This window comes from Serinus canaria, chromosome 1, assembly GCF_022539315.1.
Source record: "Serinus canaria isolate serCan28SL12 chromosome 1, serCan2020, whole genome shotgun sequence".
Lineage (NCBI taxonomy): Eukaryota > Metazoa > Chordata > Aves > Passeriformes > Fringillidae > Serinus > Serinus canaria.
The window spans coordinates 72282220-72301241 of record NC_066313.1 but is presented as its reverse complement, the minus strand read 5'-3'; the positions used below and the strand labels follow the sequence as shown (position 1 = coordinate 72301241).

The 19022-nt window shown below is 36.1% G+C and overlaps 1 protein-coding gene across 1 annotated transcript in view; it reads right to left on the bottom strand.

The window, feature by feature from the left end:
* GPC5 (glypican 5) overlaps positions 1 to 19022 on the bottom strand; it is a 574301-nt gene that overhangs the window by 445802 nt on the left and 109477 nt on the right. Inside the window, exon 6 of the mRNA XM_050976550.1 lies at positions 16886 to 17011. Within this exon, the coding sequence (XP_050832507.1) occupies positions 16886 to 17011 (126 nt within the window). The remainder of the gene's footprint in view (positions 1 to 16885; positions 17012 to 19022) is intronic.

Sequence of the window (19022 nt, the reverse complement as noted above, 5' to 3'; positions counted from 1 at the left end):
AGTCAAGCCCCCAAAACAGCTAAGAAGTACTGAAATTCAAACTATGATATAAAAAATTACAATATTAGGTAATTTTAATTACTACATGTAGATCTGAAGAATTTGCTACTTGGTCTTTAATATGCTAAATTGACACACACAGGGACATATGTATAAGTGTTTGTTGGTAAGTATCATGCTAGGTTTCATTTACACACTATGTTACATACTGGTTACACAATCTTTTTAGTCTGCTTGGAGAATACATTTATGCTTTTAGTTTACAAAATTTTCCATTTCCTATCCCACATGTGTCAGCACACACACACAAAGAATATAGGTGCATAAGTCAGGGATCATTACATTTCTAAAAGAATCTATACTTGTCATTATGCAAAAAAAAGTAGTTACCAATTTTATCATTACTTCTCATGGCTTAAACAATTGTTGTAAACAATTATGTATTTACAATTTTTAACCATTGCATCATTTTAGCAAATTGCTCATCTGTTTTGCTGAGGAAAATGGTATAAAATAAAAACTTCCCTAACATACAAAACATGCTCACCCTCAAAATTTCCAAATTTCCAAGACAATTAAAAAAACCTTTTTGAAAACTGTTCATGTCTTTGAAGACTGAATAAAATTTCCAAATTTCCAAGACAATTAAAAACACCTTTTTGAAAACTGTTCATGTCTTTGAAGACTGATGAAGACTTTTAAGTCTTTTCTCCTATTTTCAAAATATTTTCAAATACATCTTCCCTTATAAGCATAGGCAGGCTTTATGGTTTTTAAAATTTACATTTATTTTTACCAGGATTCTTGTACTGCACAGGTAAAATAACAGGTAAATATTAAGGAGAAACCACTTCATCTGGATTCATCCCATTTAAAGTGTTACCTTATAAACAACGGGCTTCGGTAATCAGTTTTTAATCCATAGAAACAAACAAGAATGATGAGTTCTATTTTTAATTCCTTCACTAAGCAGTATATATACTTCAAATCTGAACCCATCTGTCACTTTACCCAGTCATCCATCACTTGATGATGAAACTGAAGTGTCCCTGACTGTGTACAATTTATTCAGTGTTCCAAGATTTCAGGCAATAGGATAAAACCATCCTGCAGTGTGAAGTTTTTTCCAGCTCTGAAGTAAGCACTAGGGAGTTTAATCCACTGTCAGAGACATTTGCCCTTTCAAAGAGCAATGCAATCTCTAAGACTGCAGAAATGCAAACCAGCTGTTTCAAAACAAGATGAAGTAAGTCTATTAGTTCACTGAATGACTGCTGCACTCAAGAGTTTGCAGTAGTGGAAGAAAATAAAATCTAACCTACCAAGAGCATTTGGCCACCCTTCTGTGAATCCTCTGCCTTTCTTCCTTTTCTCTGTCTATCAGAGTACAGTGTCACACTGCTCATTTGATTTGTCCCCTTTAGTTTATTTATTAGTGTTGGACCAGACAACCTTTTGATACTGCTTAATGGAATGAGAGGGCTAGCAAATACACTGTCCTCAGACCTTCCCTTTCAAGTTCCTGTTTCTTCCAAGAGTCAAAAATTTCTGTGTAATTCTGCTGAGATGATCTCTTTGTTCTAGACAACCACATCGGCAGGATTTTGAAGTACATCTGCTCCTTAAGTATAATAGAAAAATAATGTCGAAAGCCTATAAATCAGTAAGCACCTGTAAGATCTTGAAAATGATATGATTTCATGCCAATAACAACTTTGGCTGTAAAAACTGTAAATTTTTAACCAGTAAAGCTATAAAAATTGCTGTTATAGCTCCAGGTATTTAAGAAGAAATGCCTAATGAGCTAAGGTTTTTCCCTTTATGTTAAAAGGATCCATTCTGCTGCAGGCATCTTTACACCCATAATACTGAATCCACACTGAGTGAATAACTGTACCCTGGGAGCAGAACAAGGAAACCTTAATAACAGGCTCAGCAAGAGATCTCAGTCATTCTGATACCCTTTTGTGCAAGACAGGCTGAGAATGCAGAAGGAGCAAAAGCTACGAGTAATTTGTAGCATTTCACAGTTACATTAACACCTCTAATTGTAACTGACAGGGCAATTAAGGCTGAAAAACATCCCAATACACTGCTTCCTACATGATGATTGTCCCACTGAAACAACAGAGCGTGTACTCTGTTTGGAAGAAAAGTGTTTCACTTTATTTTCCTCCATTGAAGTAGATGCCCCAGTTCATCATGCCTCATTAGAGATTTGTGTTGCTATAAACATGATTATTTCAAACAATCACAAGCCTTTATATCAAGCACATAATTTAACAATTCCCTTCTCAATACAAGTGTCAACAAGGTTCTTTTTAAAAAAAGAATGTTAATTGTTACATAATCCATTATAATAATGAGTCTTAGAATAATGAACAAGCAATAGAGGCTGAATACAAATATATCACACGTTGACCCTCCTTTTTTTTTTAATGTAGTCCAAACTATTCCACTCATGTGCCCGGGTTTAGCAGGTTTTGTACATTTCTTTTCCTACCAGTCTCCCTTCCTCCCACACACATGCACAGCTCTGTGATGAGCCATAACAAGCCAAGTTGTGTACAATATTAGCAAGTAGCTAAATTATGTAACCACTAATTTACAGTTGTTGTTTGTTTGGTTTGTTTTTTCTGTCAGAACTTGATGCTTAGGGCCCAATATCTACACTACAGATATGTGTGGAGGAGAGAATACTTGATTAGATCTATTTTAATCCCAAGAGACTGAATGTCCATTAGTAGTCAGGCTGTGTTAGATGTGATCTTCAGGCACGCCTTCTTGTTTAGCTTCATCCAAAAGGAATCCTGTTTATTTGGCCCAAGACTGTTTCACAACATTAACTGAAGAAACTAGAGATGACTGAGAGGTTTATGTCAAAAGCACACTCTTGATCCAAATTAAAATGCTGCTGTAGATGCCTCTGTGCCTGATTCTTCAAAAGGCAGTAAAAAGTCCACAATTTAGGAGAAATTAATCCCTCTCCAGTTTCTGCACATATATTCAGGATTTAAAATGGGTGGGATTTTTTTTTAGTCTGACAACTCTCCCCAATCTTAGCTGTTGACTGTTTATTTTTCTATTAATCATTAGTTATATACATCTGTATATCAAACATTAATAATATCTGGCCACAATTTGCACACCTTTGATTGTATAGGATACAATCTTAAAGAATATATAAGAATAAAAATAGTCTGAAGGCTGAATAATGATGTAACTAGTTCCAGAAATTAACTAAAAAAGAATAATAAAATGATTGCTCTTAGAAAAATACTCAGATCTATATCCAAAGTGTGACAGAGGTCATTTTAAGGGTGAGCAGTGGATTTCAGAGTGTGTTTTTGTTACCTTGCCCAACCTAAACTCAAAACAGAGCACTGAAGAGAAGAAAAACAGGACATAACACAAACCAAAACTGAAATTGGAAATGTCACAGTTTTATACGGGCCTTTATGGACCAGAAAAGAAAAGTGAATCCATTGAGATGACACCAAGATATTAAGAGAGCTGGAGAACTTGACATATAAAGAGAGGATGAATGAACTGTGTTTATTCAGCCTGGGAAAGACCAGGTTGAGAGGGGATCTCCCTACACAGTTCATAAAAATACCTAAATAGGTACAGAGAAGGAGGGTATAATCTTTCCACAAGGATGCACAGTGATGGAACAAGAGCTAACATGCACGAGTTGCTTACGGGAAACGCTGTCTAGACACATGGAAAGAAAAAGCAGCTGAGCATCAGAACAGGCTGCTATAAAAATAAGTGAAATATCAGCCATTGAAAATGCCACTTACCTTGCCAGTGTCCTGAATATACTAATCCATGGCCTTGACTTGTTAGAGAACTTGTACCAGCAATTCCAGAGGTCCTTTCCTAATGCAAGCTTTGCTGTGCTTCTGAGACCAGACTAACAAAAGAAATTCTACACACAAGGTGAAAAAATATTATCTTTCTTCTTGCCATTGGAATCCTGAACTTCAGGAGTTTATGCATATTTTTACTTTGAAAATTATAAATAATAGCATGGTTTTTGGTTTTCTTTATTCATACTGCAGGCAATGAGGAAAATACTGAGACATAGGTTTTATATCCTTCCAGGTTTCTGCCTTATCTGCTACAACCTGGTTTCATGAGTGCAAGACTGATAAAAGGAGAATGCTAATGTTAAGAGGGCTTTATAGAAACAGAATATCTCACAAGAAGTTTAAACACCCTCCATGAGCACTTGTGGGCAAAATTAGCCCTGCCCTCCTCTCCTTCCCACTCTTGAAAAAGTCTTTGGGGGAAGAAACTGAAAATTTGAGATACCAGGTAGCAGACTAGATAAGGAGGGTTCTTTTCAGCTGAAAATAAGAGGGTCAGTTGAAGACATTGAGTTTCTTTTAATCTTTCTAAAGAAAGGAAGCACTATTTGAGATTGTTTGCTTGGTAACTTGGCTTTTGTCACAGCAGTGGCTTACTACAGACTTCCAAAGACAAAGGATTTACCAGATATCTTTCCCCATTTGTAACTGGTCTCCTCTGGACACTGCTGGGGTTGTGGACCAGGGCAAAGTGATGACTTTTCAGGGAAGCTCTGGTCATAGAAGCTACTTGTCACTGTCTTCCATCCATCCATATATCTCTCTTTTCTTCAGAGTCCATCAGTGCCCTTCCTTTTTTTTTCTGCATTCTAATTCAACCTTCTCTCCTCCTTTTGCTAAACACTCAGAGTATTTCCTTATGATACACTACTTAAATACCAGGGGCTGCCAAAACTTGCCTACATTAGCTTTGTACAGCAATTGCAAACACTTAGATGAAATAAGTAGAGAATGAGTCAGAAAATTTCAGTAATATGAAGTGAAAAACAGGTTTGGAGTTTGGGTGGTTTGTTTTTCTTTCCTCAAAGTTGTGAGCTGCTTGTTTAAACATAGCTACGGCTAAAAGATGTTTGTATTAAAAGAGATTTTAACAGCACATGGCATAACTTAAATGAAGTCAAAAATAAGATCTTTTTTTTCCTAAAATACATGGCACTGTTGCAAATCACAGCTCTGATCCAGTGCCACGCTGATCAGTTTTTACATTAATGTAAATGGAACTGCATTGTTGTTCCATGTTCTATGGCATTAGCACACCTGCCAAACTCAGCAAATATGTACAGAGCAGGAGCAAACACCAGAGCAAGGGAAAACAACAAAAGCAACCAATGTTTCCCCAAAAGACCACCCCCAAATATTTGCTTGCAGAATAAAGGGCTGCTGTGCAGGAGGCAAGAAGTGGTCACAGCAGCAGAGTTCAAGAAGTGTTTGGACAACACTCTCAGGCACATGGTGTGATTCTGGGAGTGTCCTGCACAGGACCAGGATTGGACTCGATGATCCTCGTGGGTCCCTTCCAGCTCAGGACAATCTATGATAAAGCTTCTCACTTTTGGGATTGTGACAGGAGAAGTTACACTCTTCTCCACTGGGTGGCAACCTAGGATACAGCAACAGGCAGACCAGCTCTCCCGGCAGGAGCACCAGAACAAGGGAGTTTTCTCCTGTTGCTGCTTCACTTTGCAGGGCTGTGACATGAGAGGGAGGGTGGGGGGGAAGGCAGCTTTGAACAGGGGTAATTGATTACGAGCTAAACAGACCTGGTGAAGTTCAACAAGTATTAATATTGCCCCCCTCCAATGTTTTGTTTCTTTTTGATCGTAATAGTGTAATGAAATGTAAACTGAAGTTCCCATTAGACGTGCTGGAAACTAATGCTGACTCCTCATAAGTGGCTTTGCACATGCATCATGGCTACAGTTCTGCAATTTTTTTATAATGAATTATTTTTAAAGTCATTTGAAGTAGTAGCAAGATAATGTAAGACACAAATAAGATTAAAAGAGATTAAAAAAATTTAAAAAGTTAAAAAAAAGATTTAAAAAACCCTACAAAGACTATGCCTCTGATTTCTTTAAAAACCAGAATGTATTTTTTCTGACAAAATTCCCTAGAACATAATTACAGTATGCATATGTATCTGTACCTCTTACTTGCCAGAAGACAGGTGAACATGATAGAGATTTACCCTCACATGCACACAAGTTTAAATCCATAAGCTCAGAATTATTTCAAACACATATATAAATGAGAAAAAATAACTTAATACACTGCCTACTTACCAGAAGATGTTTTTCTAGGACACGAGCTGTTCTGTACCTAGAGAAAGATTTTATTCTCTTTCTATGAAATGATGATCTATTTTATTCAAGGTCTATTTAATACTTTTGGAAAAAAGGTGGGGAAAAGGCAGTGTAAATCTCAAAACAGTTAAAACGTTTTGGGGATTGATGCAATTACTAGAGAAAACTGCTCTATGATCTTTTTACATATGGCTTCTCTTCATGTATTCCAGTACAATTTTTGTACACAGCTGAGACAGGAGTTTTTCTTGTCGTGAGCATCTGCCTGGCCCATGGGGAGTGCTGCACCTACCACCGTGAGCCGTTCCAATGGCACTGCTGAAGCATCTGCCACACAGGCGCTCTCTACACAGGAATTCAGAGCCTAGAGAAACCTGAAAGGTAGCTGGGAACAGCAAATCAATGAGCTCTAGCTGGAGTCCAGGAAACCTGAAGGGTTTTTTTACCTTCTGATAACATCTAAGGGTGGTGCACAGTGGTGCTCTTGTACCTACAGCTCCCTGCGGCACAGGGTAGAAGTGATCATTTCTGTACTTTCCTTTTGGTAGCCCTGAATTATGCTCTGAATTGTGGTGGTATTAACTGGAGCAGAGCTATTTCTCTTCACAGTGGCTGGAATGAGGCCATGTTTTGGATTTGTGCTACAGAGGATTGATAATATAGAGATGTGTTTGTTACTGCTGAGCAGGGCTCACACAGAGTCACGGCCTTTTCTGCTTTTCTTACTGCTATGATGGAAAGAAGCTGGAGATGCATGGGAAGTTGGGAGGAGATACAGCCAGGACAGGGGACCCAAACTATCCAAAGGGATATTCCAGACCATAGGACATCATGCTCAGAATATAGAGTAGGGGGGAAGAAGGAGGGTGGGAGGGTGTTTGGAGAGAAGAAGTTTTGTCTTCCCAAGTCACTATTACATGTGATGGGGCCCTGCTCTCCTGGAGATGGCTGAACACCTGCCTGCCCATGGAAAACACTGAATTAATTCCTTGTTTTGCTTTGCTTGTGTTTATGACTTTTGCTTTCTCTACTAAACAGTCTTTATCTCTGCCCCTGAATTTTCTAGCTTTTACCCTTCTGATTCTGTCCCCAGTCCTGCTGTTGGGGTGATGAGCAAGTGGCTGTGTGAAACTCACTGGCTGGCTGGGGCTAAACCATGACAATCTTCCCTCAGGGCACAGTGTTTTACCATCAGACTTCCATCTTCTTGAGGACAAGTTTAAGATGATCTAAGCTGCACAACCACTCTGTGCTGCACACTCCCAAGTGATTACAGGGGTACGAAGCAGCCAGTCCACTAGCACTAAGTAGGACTTGTCTCACTCCACTGACTGCACTGACTCAAGAAGTCCAAATCAGATGCCTGTGTTTGCAGAGCTATGGATGTCAGTTGAATCTCACCACAAAAAAAAAATGAAGCTGTACACTCAAATTGTTGTACACTCAAATATGGCATTGTCAACATATGAATACAAAAGAATTAACTATATTGACTGAAACATAAGCTGAAATAATTTTCATTTTAAATTCTTCACAGGTGTCAAGGTAAATAAACAACTTCTGGCTGTTTGATTCAACTCTTTTTCACTATAAATATATTCCTTTACTAAGCAATTAAAATTACAGAGAGGGAGCACAGCCTAGCTATAAGCTCTTGAACTGACTGGTAAAAAATTCCGTTTGAAAAACCAATTCCCTCTATATTAAAATATTTATTTGAAATTAAATTATTACTGTGAATCTCTGAGAATACAGTCTGAGCTGTCACAAGCCTGAATGGAAGTCTTTCTAATCTGAGATTTTGTTGGGTTTGATCATAATAAAAACCTTCCTGTACTAGAAATATATGTTGTCCTGGGCTAGTAACATTTATCTAGACATTCTTGTTCAAAAAACCCCTACAATGGTTTATGCCACCTCTCTCCAACATCTAGCTCCTGTCCAGCACCCCAGGACCATTCAGTGCTGTTCTTCAACCATTCAGAAATTGCAATGTGTTAACTGACAATGTTTAATACTATTCACTGCAAGATGAAACATCCTTATATCAAAAACATTGTTAGGATTTTTTAATTAGTTTATCTTCTGTTCAAGGATTTCAGGAGGAACTGCTTGTATACTTTCCTTCCTTAAGGAGAAAAGAGGAAGTTGTTTTAGTGTTTGTACTGACTAATATTAGCTGTCTACCCTGTTATCTTTGTAGATTCCAGAAACACTTAAATAAACAATGAAAAAAATGCATTTTTATTAGATGGAACATAGGCTAGGCTTGTTACTTCATCTGTAACTGTTGTAGTAATGTGTGATTCAGATATTTTAAAGAGAGAGTGAGGCATATTAAAATAACGATTTCTGGGAAGCTATTTTATACAGGAACATAAGCATCTCTCAAAAAATGTCTTTGCCATATTTGCAGAAATGACATGAACATACAGGTTTTTATAGCACTTTATAAGAACTGCTTTAAGAACTGTTAATAACAGTTTATAATTATTGTTTATAAGAAGTGAACCTTGCCCAGAGAGATTGCAGAATCTCCCTCACTGGAGATATTCAACTGTCTGGACACAATCCTGTGCCATGTGCTCTGGGAGGATCCTACTTGAGCAGGGAGGCTGGACCAGATGTACCCCTGTGGTCCCATCCAACCTGACTCATTCTGGAACTCTGGGATTCTGTGGCTGAAGACTTAAAACCTGGAGTTCTAGACAGCATAACATCACCCACAGTGAAAACAGGCTAAGGAAACATGGAAAATCGCTCTTCTTTTCATAAACACTCTAATCCTCTCCAAATCTGTTCCCAACTTCGTCTTACATTTAAACTAAAACTTTGAGAAACTATGTGAAATGCAATGTTTGGTACCTTATTCAAGAATATGTCCCATCCTTGACCTACAGCACTGAGAAAAAATTAAACTGATGCTTTTTCTTGTGTAATTATTTTTTAAAGCTTAGCTCAGTGAGCTTATTACATAACTTTGACCAGAAGATCAGTACTAGCAAAAATAGATCAACAGTATTATATGACATGCAGTTAATGGATAAAGATGGGTACCTAGTTTTCAAGTGAAATATTGCAAACACTTAGACATACCTGCTTTGAATTAGTCTACCACCTGTAATATTTAGTCTTTAGGTTATTTTGGTTTTTTGTCTCAGCATAGATACTCTGTATTTGCTTAAGTTACTAGATATTTTAACCTTTTACAACATAAATTCTATCAGTACTTTTAGACTGATGCCCTTCACAAAGGGGAGGAAAAGTCCTTCTAGGAAGTTCTATCAAACTATTTGGAAAAGTAAACTAATTGCATCCTACAAGGTTCCATTTATCTCTTCACTGCAAAGAGGCCAAGAAGCCCATTCAGACATGCATTTCTTCACACAGATACCTGGAATATGTAAGATCAAGAATAACACGGCCAGCTCTTATTAACATAAGACATAAATATGTTTAATATGAGAGAGATTCACTCCTCAGACTAAGGAAGAGAAGCTACATCTTATTAAACAGCAGTACACTAGAATGCAAACCCTCCATCCAAGGGATTTTCACAAATAAGCATAAAGATTCCCAACAGTTTGAAGGAAGGTCTTGCTGGTAGCAGAGATATCTTGTTTATTCTGAAAGAAAGACACAGCACTTTGGGAGATTGGACTGGCTTTTATGCTTCTTATTTCCTTTCTCTCTCTCTCATAGGTATAAGAGAATGTTTTTAGGAAGAATCTGCAGTCTCCTGTTGCAGGAGACTGCAGATAATAATAATAATTATTATCTGTAATAATTTAGTTCAGCTGCTTTGATCTGTTATAATAACTTCTGGTATCTTAGGTGCTACCTGAGCATGGAAACCTTTCAAATTTAGATGTGACTATTCACATTAGTGCCATTTACTAAGGCTGCAGCATGGCATACATGGGTGTACCCATGTCCTTTTCACTGGGCTTTGCTACAGTCTTTTTTCAGAGATAGCTGTCACAGAAGCACTCACAGCAGGTAGGCATTAACTGGGTTGCCTCTTTGCATTTCTGTGTGGAATACTACACTTTAAAAATTAAATTTTTTTCTGAATTAAAGTACCTTCAGTTTGGGTTATTCAATGAACTGAGAAAAAAAATGAGCTAACATCACTAATTTCTAAATTCATAGTCTTCATTAATGCAGCTTAATTTTCCTGAGAGCCCACTTGTGGAGTAGTGATAAAAAACTTTGACCCTAGCAATGCAGTGTTACAATGGAAACAGAACAAAACAGTAATTTTAATGAATATAAGACAATTTGTGCTTCCAATCACATAATTCTAAAGGAATACAAGTAGAAGCTGAGCTGCTAAAGAAGATAAGAAGCCATAACTTTTATTAAGAAGGACAAAATGATATTTTGAAGTACATGCTAGTAGACTAACAGTTCTAAATGGCAGATTAGTTATACTTCATTAGAGAGAATATAATTATTCTTTTGACTACAAAAGCAGCAAGAAATATTTGATAAAACTGGAAAGAATAATATTTGTTTCTAGAAAAAATAATGAATGAACTAATTTTTGAATGCATTAATAAAACTATATAAATACCAATTTTTTATCATCTGTGTTATATAAATGATAGTAAAAATACCAATCTGTACACATAAAAAATCTATATTCATCAAATATTGTAATATTTGAATATTCATCAAATAGGACTATGTAATGCAAATTTTTCTTATATAAAGAAAAAGTTTCTGCAAAGTTTCACAATTAGGCTCATAGGAAAAATTTGTGATATTCATATAAGTCCCCCCAAAAATTTCCAGACCTTTAAAGGCACCTTGCTTGAGTATCTATGTCATCTGTAAAAATGTCAAAAGCAAAACCCTCAGCACAATCTAAGTTTCAAAAGCACACTTTCACAGCCAGTGCAGGAGGCCCAATGAAAATCTGACCTATAGCTGCCAAGAGAAAAAGTCTTCAGCAGAGGTTACATAATAATACAAAGGTTGAAAGGAACATCTGTAAATGCTGCAGTGCTGGACATTATTACACTGAAGTCTCCTCTCTGGACTGGTAAAGTTGCAGAGTTTATAGAAAACTGCTTGGGCATTACATTGAAAGAAGACCCCACAGACTATATTTCACAATCCAAAATATTGTTTAAATAAGTCCTTGAGGGTGCTGTATAAAATTGCCATGAATAGAGGTGATAAATAACTTGGGTTTAGAAAATGTTTCAGAGTATCAGTGTGTGAAATTGTAAAATATCACTAAACTTACTATTTGAAAGAGAACCTGTATATATAAGTTGAATTCAGTAAGAGCATATTTCTTTTATAAGAACTTCACTGAGGCACAAACTTTCTGTTTCTACTATGATTCATAGTTATTTATTCTATGCAAGGTTTATTTTAGAACTGTGCATCAAAATCTCCTGAATGAGTTTTCCTTGGGTTTAATATGAACCCTTATACAAAAAGGAGATGATAGATTTTTATTTTTATTGCCTTCTTTCTTTCATGTTATAAAGTGTAGTAAAGTAGTCCTGAATTCACTTGGAAAACCTTTAAGAGTCATCAAGTCACTAATATTAAATTGTGCTTCTTATTTTTCTATGATTGTGTAAAATGAAAAGCCAAAACCTTCCAAAATGAAGGCATGATGATGCAATAATTTAAACTTGGAATATTCTTTGTTACTCTTCTTTCTCACGCCTGCCTTTGAATAGTCTTCTGTGACTTTATAAATGCTACAGTTTATTTAGCATGGTGCTAATAATGTTTTTAATTTTAGAAGTCAATACAATTTATAAATTATTACCAACCTAATAGAAATTATTTCACCCACTGTCAGAACCCTTCTATTACAGGCTCTGCTGTGCACGACAAACAAGTGCAATGATTCTAGGGCAAACACTACAGAAAATGATATATTTGCTCAAGCAAACAAACGGAAAAGTAAAACATTTTTTTTGAGGTTATCAAATGCAATGCATACTTTGAAGATTTTATGTAATTAAATCCATTCCATCCTGATGAAACATGAGGTTTATCTAAGCATATACCGAGAACAGATATTACCAATATTAAAGCAGGAATTACTTTTATTGTTATAACTCACAGCAAAATGGGGAACCAACCCCAAAATTATTATAAACGAAGGGATCCTTTGCCAGTTCATGTCTTTTCTGTGTTGACACAGAAATATGTATCATAAGCCCCTCTTAAACTGACTCAGTGCTTTGGCATCTGAAAACTTCTGGTTCTCTTGTGGAAAGCTAGTGGTGTGAAGATTTTTGAGTTCATGGGAAGATTGAATGCTCACAGTTCTGGGCCAGGCATTTGCAAATTTGCATGTTTTGAGGAAGTACAAGCTTACAGTTGTTTTTTTCTCTATGATCCTTTGTTGGCAGCAGCCTATTGGGAAAAGCAGTAAGAGTCATAATGGACTGCTCCTATATTTTAAGTTGCTCAGGCACATCAGGTGTTATGTGGTGCCTTAGATGGCAGTTTACAGATTTCCTTGTTTTAAAAAGTGATTATTAGCTCAAATAGAAGGGAACTGAAATCAGCTTATTAATTTCCCTTATAGAACCATTTATCTTCTTTTGTTGGGTAAGAACAGGAACAGGATTTTAGTAGTTTCAGAATATTTAAGAACCAAAAGAGAAAATTTCCTCAGCCTAAGAGCTGTGCTAAAACTAAGCATTTATTTGATGAGAGATGCTTATTATAATCACTTTTTAATGATTTGCTCAGCAATTAAAATCAATCATGCTGTTTAATTTCTCTTAATTTGGGTACTTCAGATAAGCGCTTTATATGAAACTCTTCCTTCAAAACTTGATTAGCTGTTTTTAATAATCTCCATTACTCCTGAATCCTTCAACATACAAAATATTACTGTTTTTTTTACTCACATCTATTTTTATTTCAGTTAAATTGCTCGTCCCAAGGTGTAGAGTATATATTATGCTCTCCTTTGTGTATTTTTAATTTATCTCTCTTCACATTCTAGCCAGGTTCTCTGGACAACCAAAGCTGTATAATTGTCAGGTAAATCTCTTTATGTTTGTGAAGTGGAAAAATCTCAGTCTATTTATATAGCTCCCATTATTTTAGCTTTAATGCTAAGATGCCACTGAAATTCCAAACCCATATGCTTTGGTAGTGCATGACTTTTTAATTTCAGTTCTTCTTTTTCCATTGAACTTAATGAATCCTATAACACTAAATTCCAGGCACTTCATCACAACACTCGCCTGTGGCTTTGAAAGTGAAGTTTGATTTCAATTTCATGCTAGACCTCTGCAGTAACACAATTGGGCAAGAGAGGGAGGGGCTGAAGACTCCTCTGAGATGTCTTGTGCCTCTCACTGCAGGGACACAGACCTCACGAGAGTGGTCTTGCTCCTGCAAGTCCTGGCCACTCCTGATCCTGCCAGGCATGAGTGCAGGAATGTGGGAATTCTGGTCTGAGGTCTTCATGAAAGCATGAGCCTGTACTGTGTGAAATGCTAGATCCAGAACAATTTCTAGAATTGCAGAGTCAAGGGCCATATTTCCATGGCATTGTGATTTGGAAAAAAAAAAAAAAAAGAAAATGAAAAGACGGCTTAAACCAAAAATGGAACAGCTGAAGTGTATGAAATGTAAACTGTTAAGTAAGCTTTCATTTCAATAATACTGTTTTTCATTTTCTGACCTTTTCCCATCCAAGCTTAATAATCTCTTGGATAGCATTAGAGAAGGCAAAGGTTATAAGATTTAACTGATACCCAATATTGTCAGTGTTAAAACCTTTGAAATGCCTCCTTTAGAAAGACACACAAAAAAGGAAAATGAAAAACTGCAATGATTTTTTTTTTCCTCATTCATCTGTCTTCAGGGCTTTTTGCTACTTGCAGCTTGAAACACAGATCCAGCAAGCAGTCTAAGCAATCTCCTCAGGTCCTGATAGTTCATTTTATTGTTTTCTCATGCCAAGCCCAAATTTCAGTCATCAGCAGCTAGCTATGGCACATGTTTTTGAAACAGAAGGCAAAAACAGATGGAAAAGAATGAAGAATCTCAAAACAGATAAAATCTATTTGTCTTTAACTAATTTGAACAATGGAGACTTTTCCCCATCAGTGCCAGAAACACTGGTGTGATGCACTGATGAGTTCATCAGTATTGTAATTTATTGTTATATTAGTGGGAAAGCAGGATGAGGGGAGAAAAAAAAAAGAGTAAAGAGAGTGAGTGTACAGGTTCTTCAGTATTTAGAGAGAAAAGCAGTGATGCCTGCTCAGTCATTATTGCTTCTAAAATGTCACAGCATCCTGGCATCATGACAATAGAAGTTGAGCAACAGAGGATTTAGATAATCCTGCTTTCAGAATCATAGGGTTAGAGGAGATTTTAAGAAATTATCCAATTTATCTCCACATCACTAAGAGAAATCAGCTTTTGCTCCATCATTTCTCAGTGACTGCCTTACCTATTCTTAAAAATGCTTCTTTATGTAGATGCTGGACAAGAAAACTACTTATTTTTGTCCTTGTCACTAGAAAAATCTTGCAAGTGTTTAAGCAGAATATATTTTAAATGCTTGCTATGCATCCCAGCCATTAAAAAAGCAGATGCTAGACACTTTTTCTAAGGTCATCACTTCTGTAAAGACAATACTAACAGCAAAAAAACCCTTATCTTGGTCAAAGTGCAGAACAGCTTTTCCCCCTTCAGTTACCAATGAACAAATATAAACAAATTAAATTGAACAAAGGGCCTTTTGACTGAATAAAAAGGCAAAACGAAAGGGAGGAAGAGGATGAATCTGAGTGCCTTCATGAAGATAGTGAAACAGGAGATTGTGTACCACAATGTATTTGGTGTACAGTCAGAGGTCTTGAGATGAAGGAACTAATCTGCACCTCTCAGCTTCATTGGATAATCCAGAGCAACTCAGGGTTTCCTACTCTTCTGGTTTTAATAATCATTCTGTACTTCTACTGTCTACATCTCAGTTCTTTCAGGAAACTGACACTGACATGTACTGACCAAAAAAATAAATATATGCATTAATATATATACAAAGACAAAATATTTAGCTAAGGAAATTTTTAACTTAAACTAATAACAAAGTGGTATTCCTTACTTTTAAGATACAGTGCTTTTGTCACCCATTATATCTTTTGGGTGGATCCAATATTAAATACATTGTGTGCACACATATATATATATATATATAAAATATATATAAAGCATATATATATAAGCATATATGTAGCCTATATATATATATTACTATAACTATTAAATTACTCTAAAAAAACCCTATGAATTTATAAAATTTAGAGAATGTTTGATTTCTTTATCAGGACCCTAGTGTCTAATCAATCAAAATCAAACAGTACAGTATAATAGTATAAACAAAGTAATAATGTAAGTATATAAGCAGCCACAAGAAATGATAGGAGAACTCTGTTCTTAGGAAATCCTGTAATTACAAGACCCTCCTTTTATATCGTTACTGAAATATTTGGTAGGAATACTTAAAGTGAACTAGGGAATGGTCAAAAAAACAAAAGCAAGGAGATACAGTTGAGATTAAATCTCAAATACAGTTACCTAAAGAAGGAACATGGCCTCTTTAGAAGATTGTTGAAATCCTTGGACAAAGATTGCCAGTGAGACTGTCAAGGGAGTCAACCACTCACTGGACTTTGGTGCTGCCAAAGCACAGGACTGGCCGAGAAGATAAAGAAAAGTGGGCCTGTAGCTGTTTGATAAAATGATGTCCACTAAGTTTCCTCATGTATCAATCAATAGATCACAGCTCCTACCTAAATTTTTAGACATACCTAAATGTGCATATCTCCCACTTCTCTCTCCAATTGCTAGCTCACATTTTACTAACTCTCCTCACAGCCTTCTTTGACGTGACCTTTGATATTACCTACTAATCCACATCACACTAACATAATGATTTTTATTACAAATAACTGCAACAAACTTCTCAGTGTTTTGGTCTCTCTCATCATGAAGAGAAAGATTTCCTGCTCAGAGAAATACTTGTTTTGGTGATCAAAGCAATAAAGTAAAAACACAGAAATCAGCTCTCTGAAAATCTTTCTGCCATCCAAAAATGTTTTATAAGCTGTGTAATATACTGATTCCAGAGACACACATCCAGGACTGTAGCAGTTTATTATCTCTTCTTTGCCACTGCTGCTGAATGATGTCTCCCAAGCTGCTGCATATATAAAAAATACATGTTTCACTTTTAATGTGTTTTATCTTCCCATTTAACTTTTAGTTCTCTCATAGGAAACCATATATACTAAGAGATTACTTCACACTTCAGAGCCAGAGAAGGTTTTAAGCTTGGGTCCATTACCACACGCTGCATTAAAAGAAGCATCTTATAAAGACCAAGCTCAAACAAAAATCCATATTCTTTTTGTCCAACTGTATTTTGTAAATGCCAATCCAGCTTCTTTTCCAGTGTTTAGGTGCTGCAAACTTGAAGAAAAAATGTCTGAAGAACATTGGAATTCTTTTTTTCTTTTTCCTCAACCGAGATGCAGGGAGATTTTATTTACTGTGTACAGGTGAAGCCCGGGAGAAGGGATCCCACACTTATTTAATTTTCAAACTAATCTTGACACAGACACAGGGAAACACCACAGCTGACTGGAATAGAAGCTGTTTTAGCAAAACATGACTTACAACAGAAAACAGACAGAAAGCTACCTTCTTACAAGATCTTCTCCATCCCAGCAGGGGAGCCCATGGGCAGCTGCCAGCTCCTTCCCGCACAGCTGATCCGCCAGGCTGCCGTAAAAGGCTCTGTACAGCCGCAGGTGCCCGACAAACTCCCTGCACATGGGAACACCACAAATAATTGTCAGTGCCAACCAACAACATCGAGCTGCCTTGTGCTGGGCATTTCTAAAAGATAAGGAATCTGTTTATTCCATGATTCTCCACTGGTTCTGGTGATGTTTTAAATCGATCTGTCAACAGATGAGTTTGATTCTTTTAGTTATGCTCCATTAGTTTACAAAGTTGATACTCCCACTGGTCAAATTAAAAAAAAAACAAACCTACTTTATTTATGCTCTGGAACAGGAACTATTTCTTTCAACATGAAATTTTCTTGCTTTGTAGTGATGCAGTCTGCAATGCTTTAGTTGGACAAATAGATTAAAAAATGCTCCAAAAAAAAAGCATAGTAAAGAAAAAAATAGGTGCAGATGAATAAGTCTCCTGTTTTCCGAAAGTGCTGACAGAAAGTCCCCTACTTATCTTTACAAATACTATAAAATTGTAAAGTTATGCAGCAACTCAAGATTCAGGTAAAATGGGTTTCAGATGTAGGAGTTCAGAATTTAGTAATAACCATCGGAAGGATTGTATCAGTTCTACCACGTGCTGTGCTGGCAAGTTATAAATTATGCATTGTAATTTTAAATAATTGTAAAGATGCCCAGAGGTAGTGATAAGGTTTTGCACTTAATTCAAAACAAATGAATTACTTTTTAGTTGGTATGTTCCTAACAGAATTGTGGTATTTAATATAAACTGTTTGTTTATGAATTGAAAATCTCTTCCTGGGAGAGCCTTTCCTACAGTATAAATTAAAATACTTATTCATTCTGAAATGGAACATGACACATTACTGAGTTATCTATGACCTGCAGGCACACAGAAAAGCCCCACCAAATATTGCACCCATTGCTCTGTAACCCAGCAAGCTCCACTTTATGTTAACTCCTTTTATAGTGTCTGGAGCTGTGAAAAAAAGGCAGAAATAATCTATACATTTCCCTATAGTTAGTTACCATAGGACTATATCCTATAGGGATTTTAATTGTTCAGTATTGTTTACTTCAAATTAAAACAGATAAAACATCAGTGATTTATCCAGTCCATCATTTAAAAAGCCATACATTCTTTCATGTAACAGGGCAAATATTTTACACAAACTACAGTGGCTTTGATTTACTATGTCTATTAAAAGTGATGTGAGTGCCCTACTAATTTTAAAACTGCAGTTCTGAAAAATCCCATGTAGGGTCAATTTTGACTATGCAACATATAATTGCCTATGTGCATTAGGTTTTAAATGATTCATCCACACTCTCCTAGCTATGAATAATCATATCTTTTATTTCTCCACACCCAAAATTGAATCCAGTGTGCACAGTGGCTTTGCAATTTCCCTCCAAATGCCATTGAGTGGATTAATTTTGATTTTGCCTATGCTTTATGTTTACATTCTGGCTGAAAAATAATGTTTAGAGAGTCCTCTCAAAGTGAACAGTTGGAATTTTTTCTTCTGAAGAAATAAATATAAATAAATGTAGCTGTCATAATATCTTGTCACAAACTGCATTCTAACAGAAAGGTCATTTGGTTTATTAGTAAATATGTCCAGAGGCAAAATTTAATAGAGAAGTAATAACTGCTTTCAGCCCCTGTTAATGTCTGACCAAAGTAGTTAGAAGGGCAAATGGTATGAATGTCAATTTTCACATGATCATCCTCTAGACCAGAAAGCACATAATTATAGGCAGCTGACCACAAAAGTGCAATTACAGTCAGTGGCAGCTGAAGATACTTAGATATTTTTTATCTGGTTTTTTATCTGTTTATTCCGAAATATTCTTTTTATTTTCTTTTTTTTTTTTTTTTTCTATTTCATCCTCTGTATAGAGGCTGTTTACAGTTCTGGAGAAAAAAAGCATTACATACTTCCAAGTTTTTATGTTGCTATGGAAGGGTTTGCTTAGATTTTTTTTTAAATTCATCTAACAATTTTTTGGCATCAAAAGAAAGGAGAAATTTCTTTTTCTTCTTGTACCAAATAGTACCAGAAAATACCAGC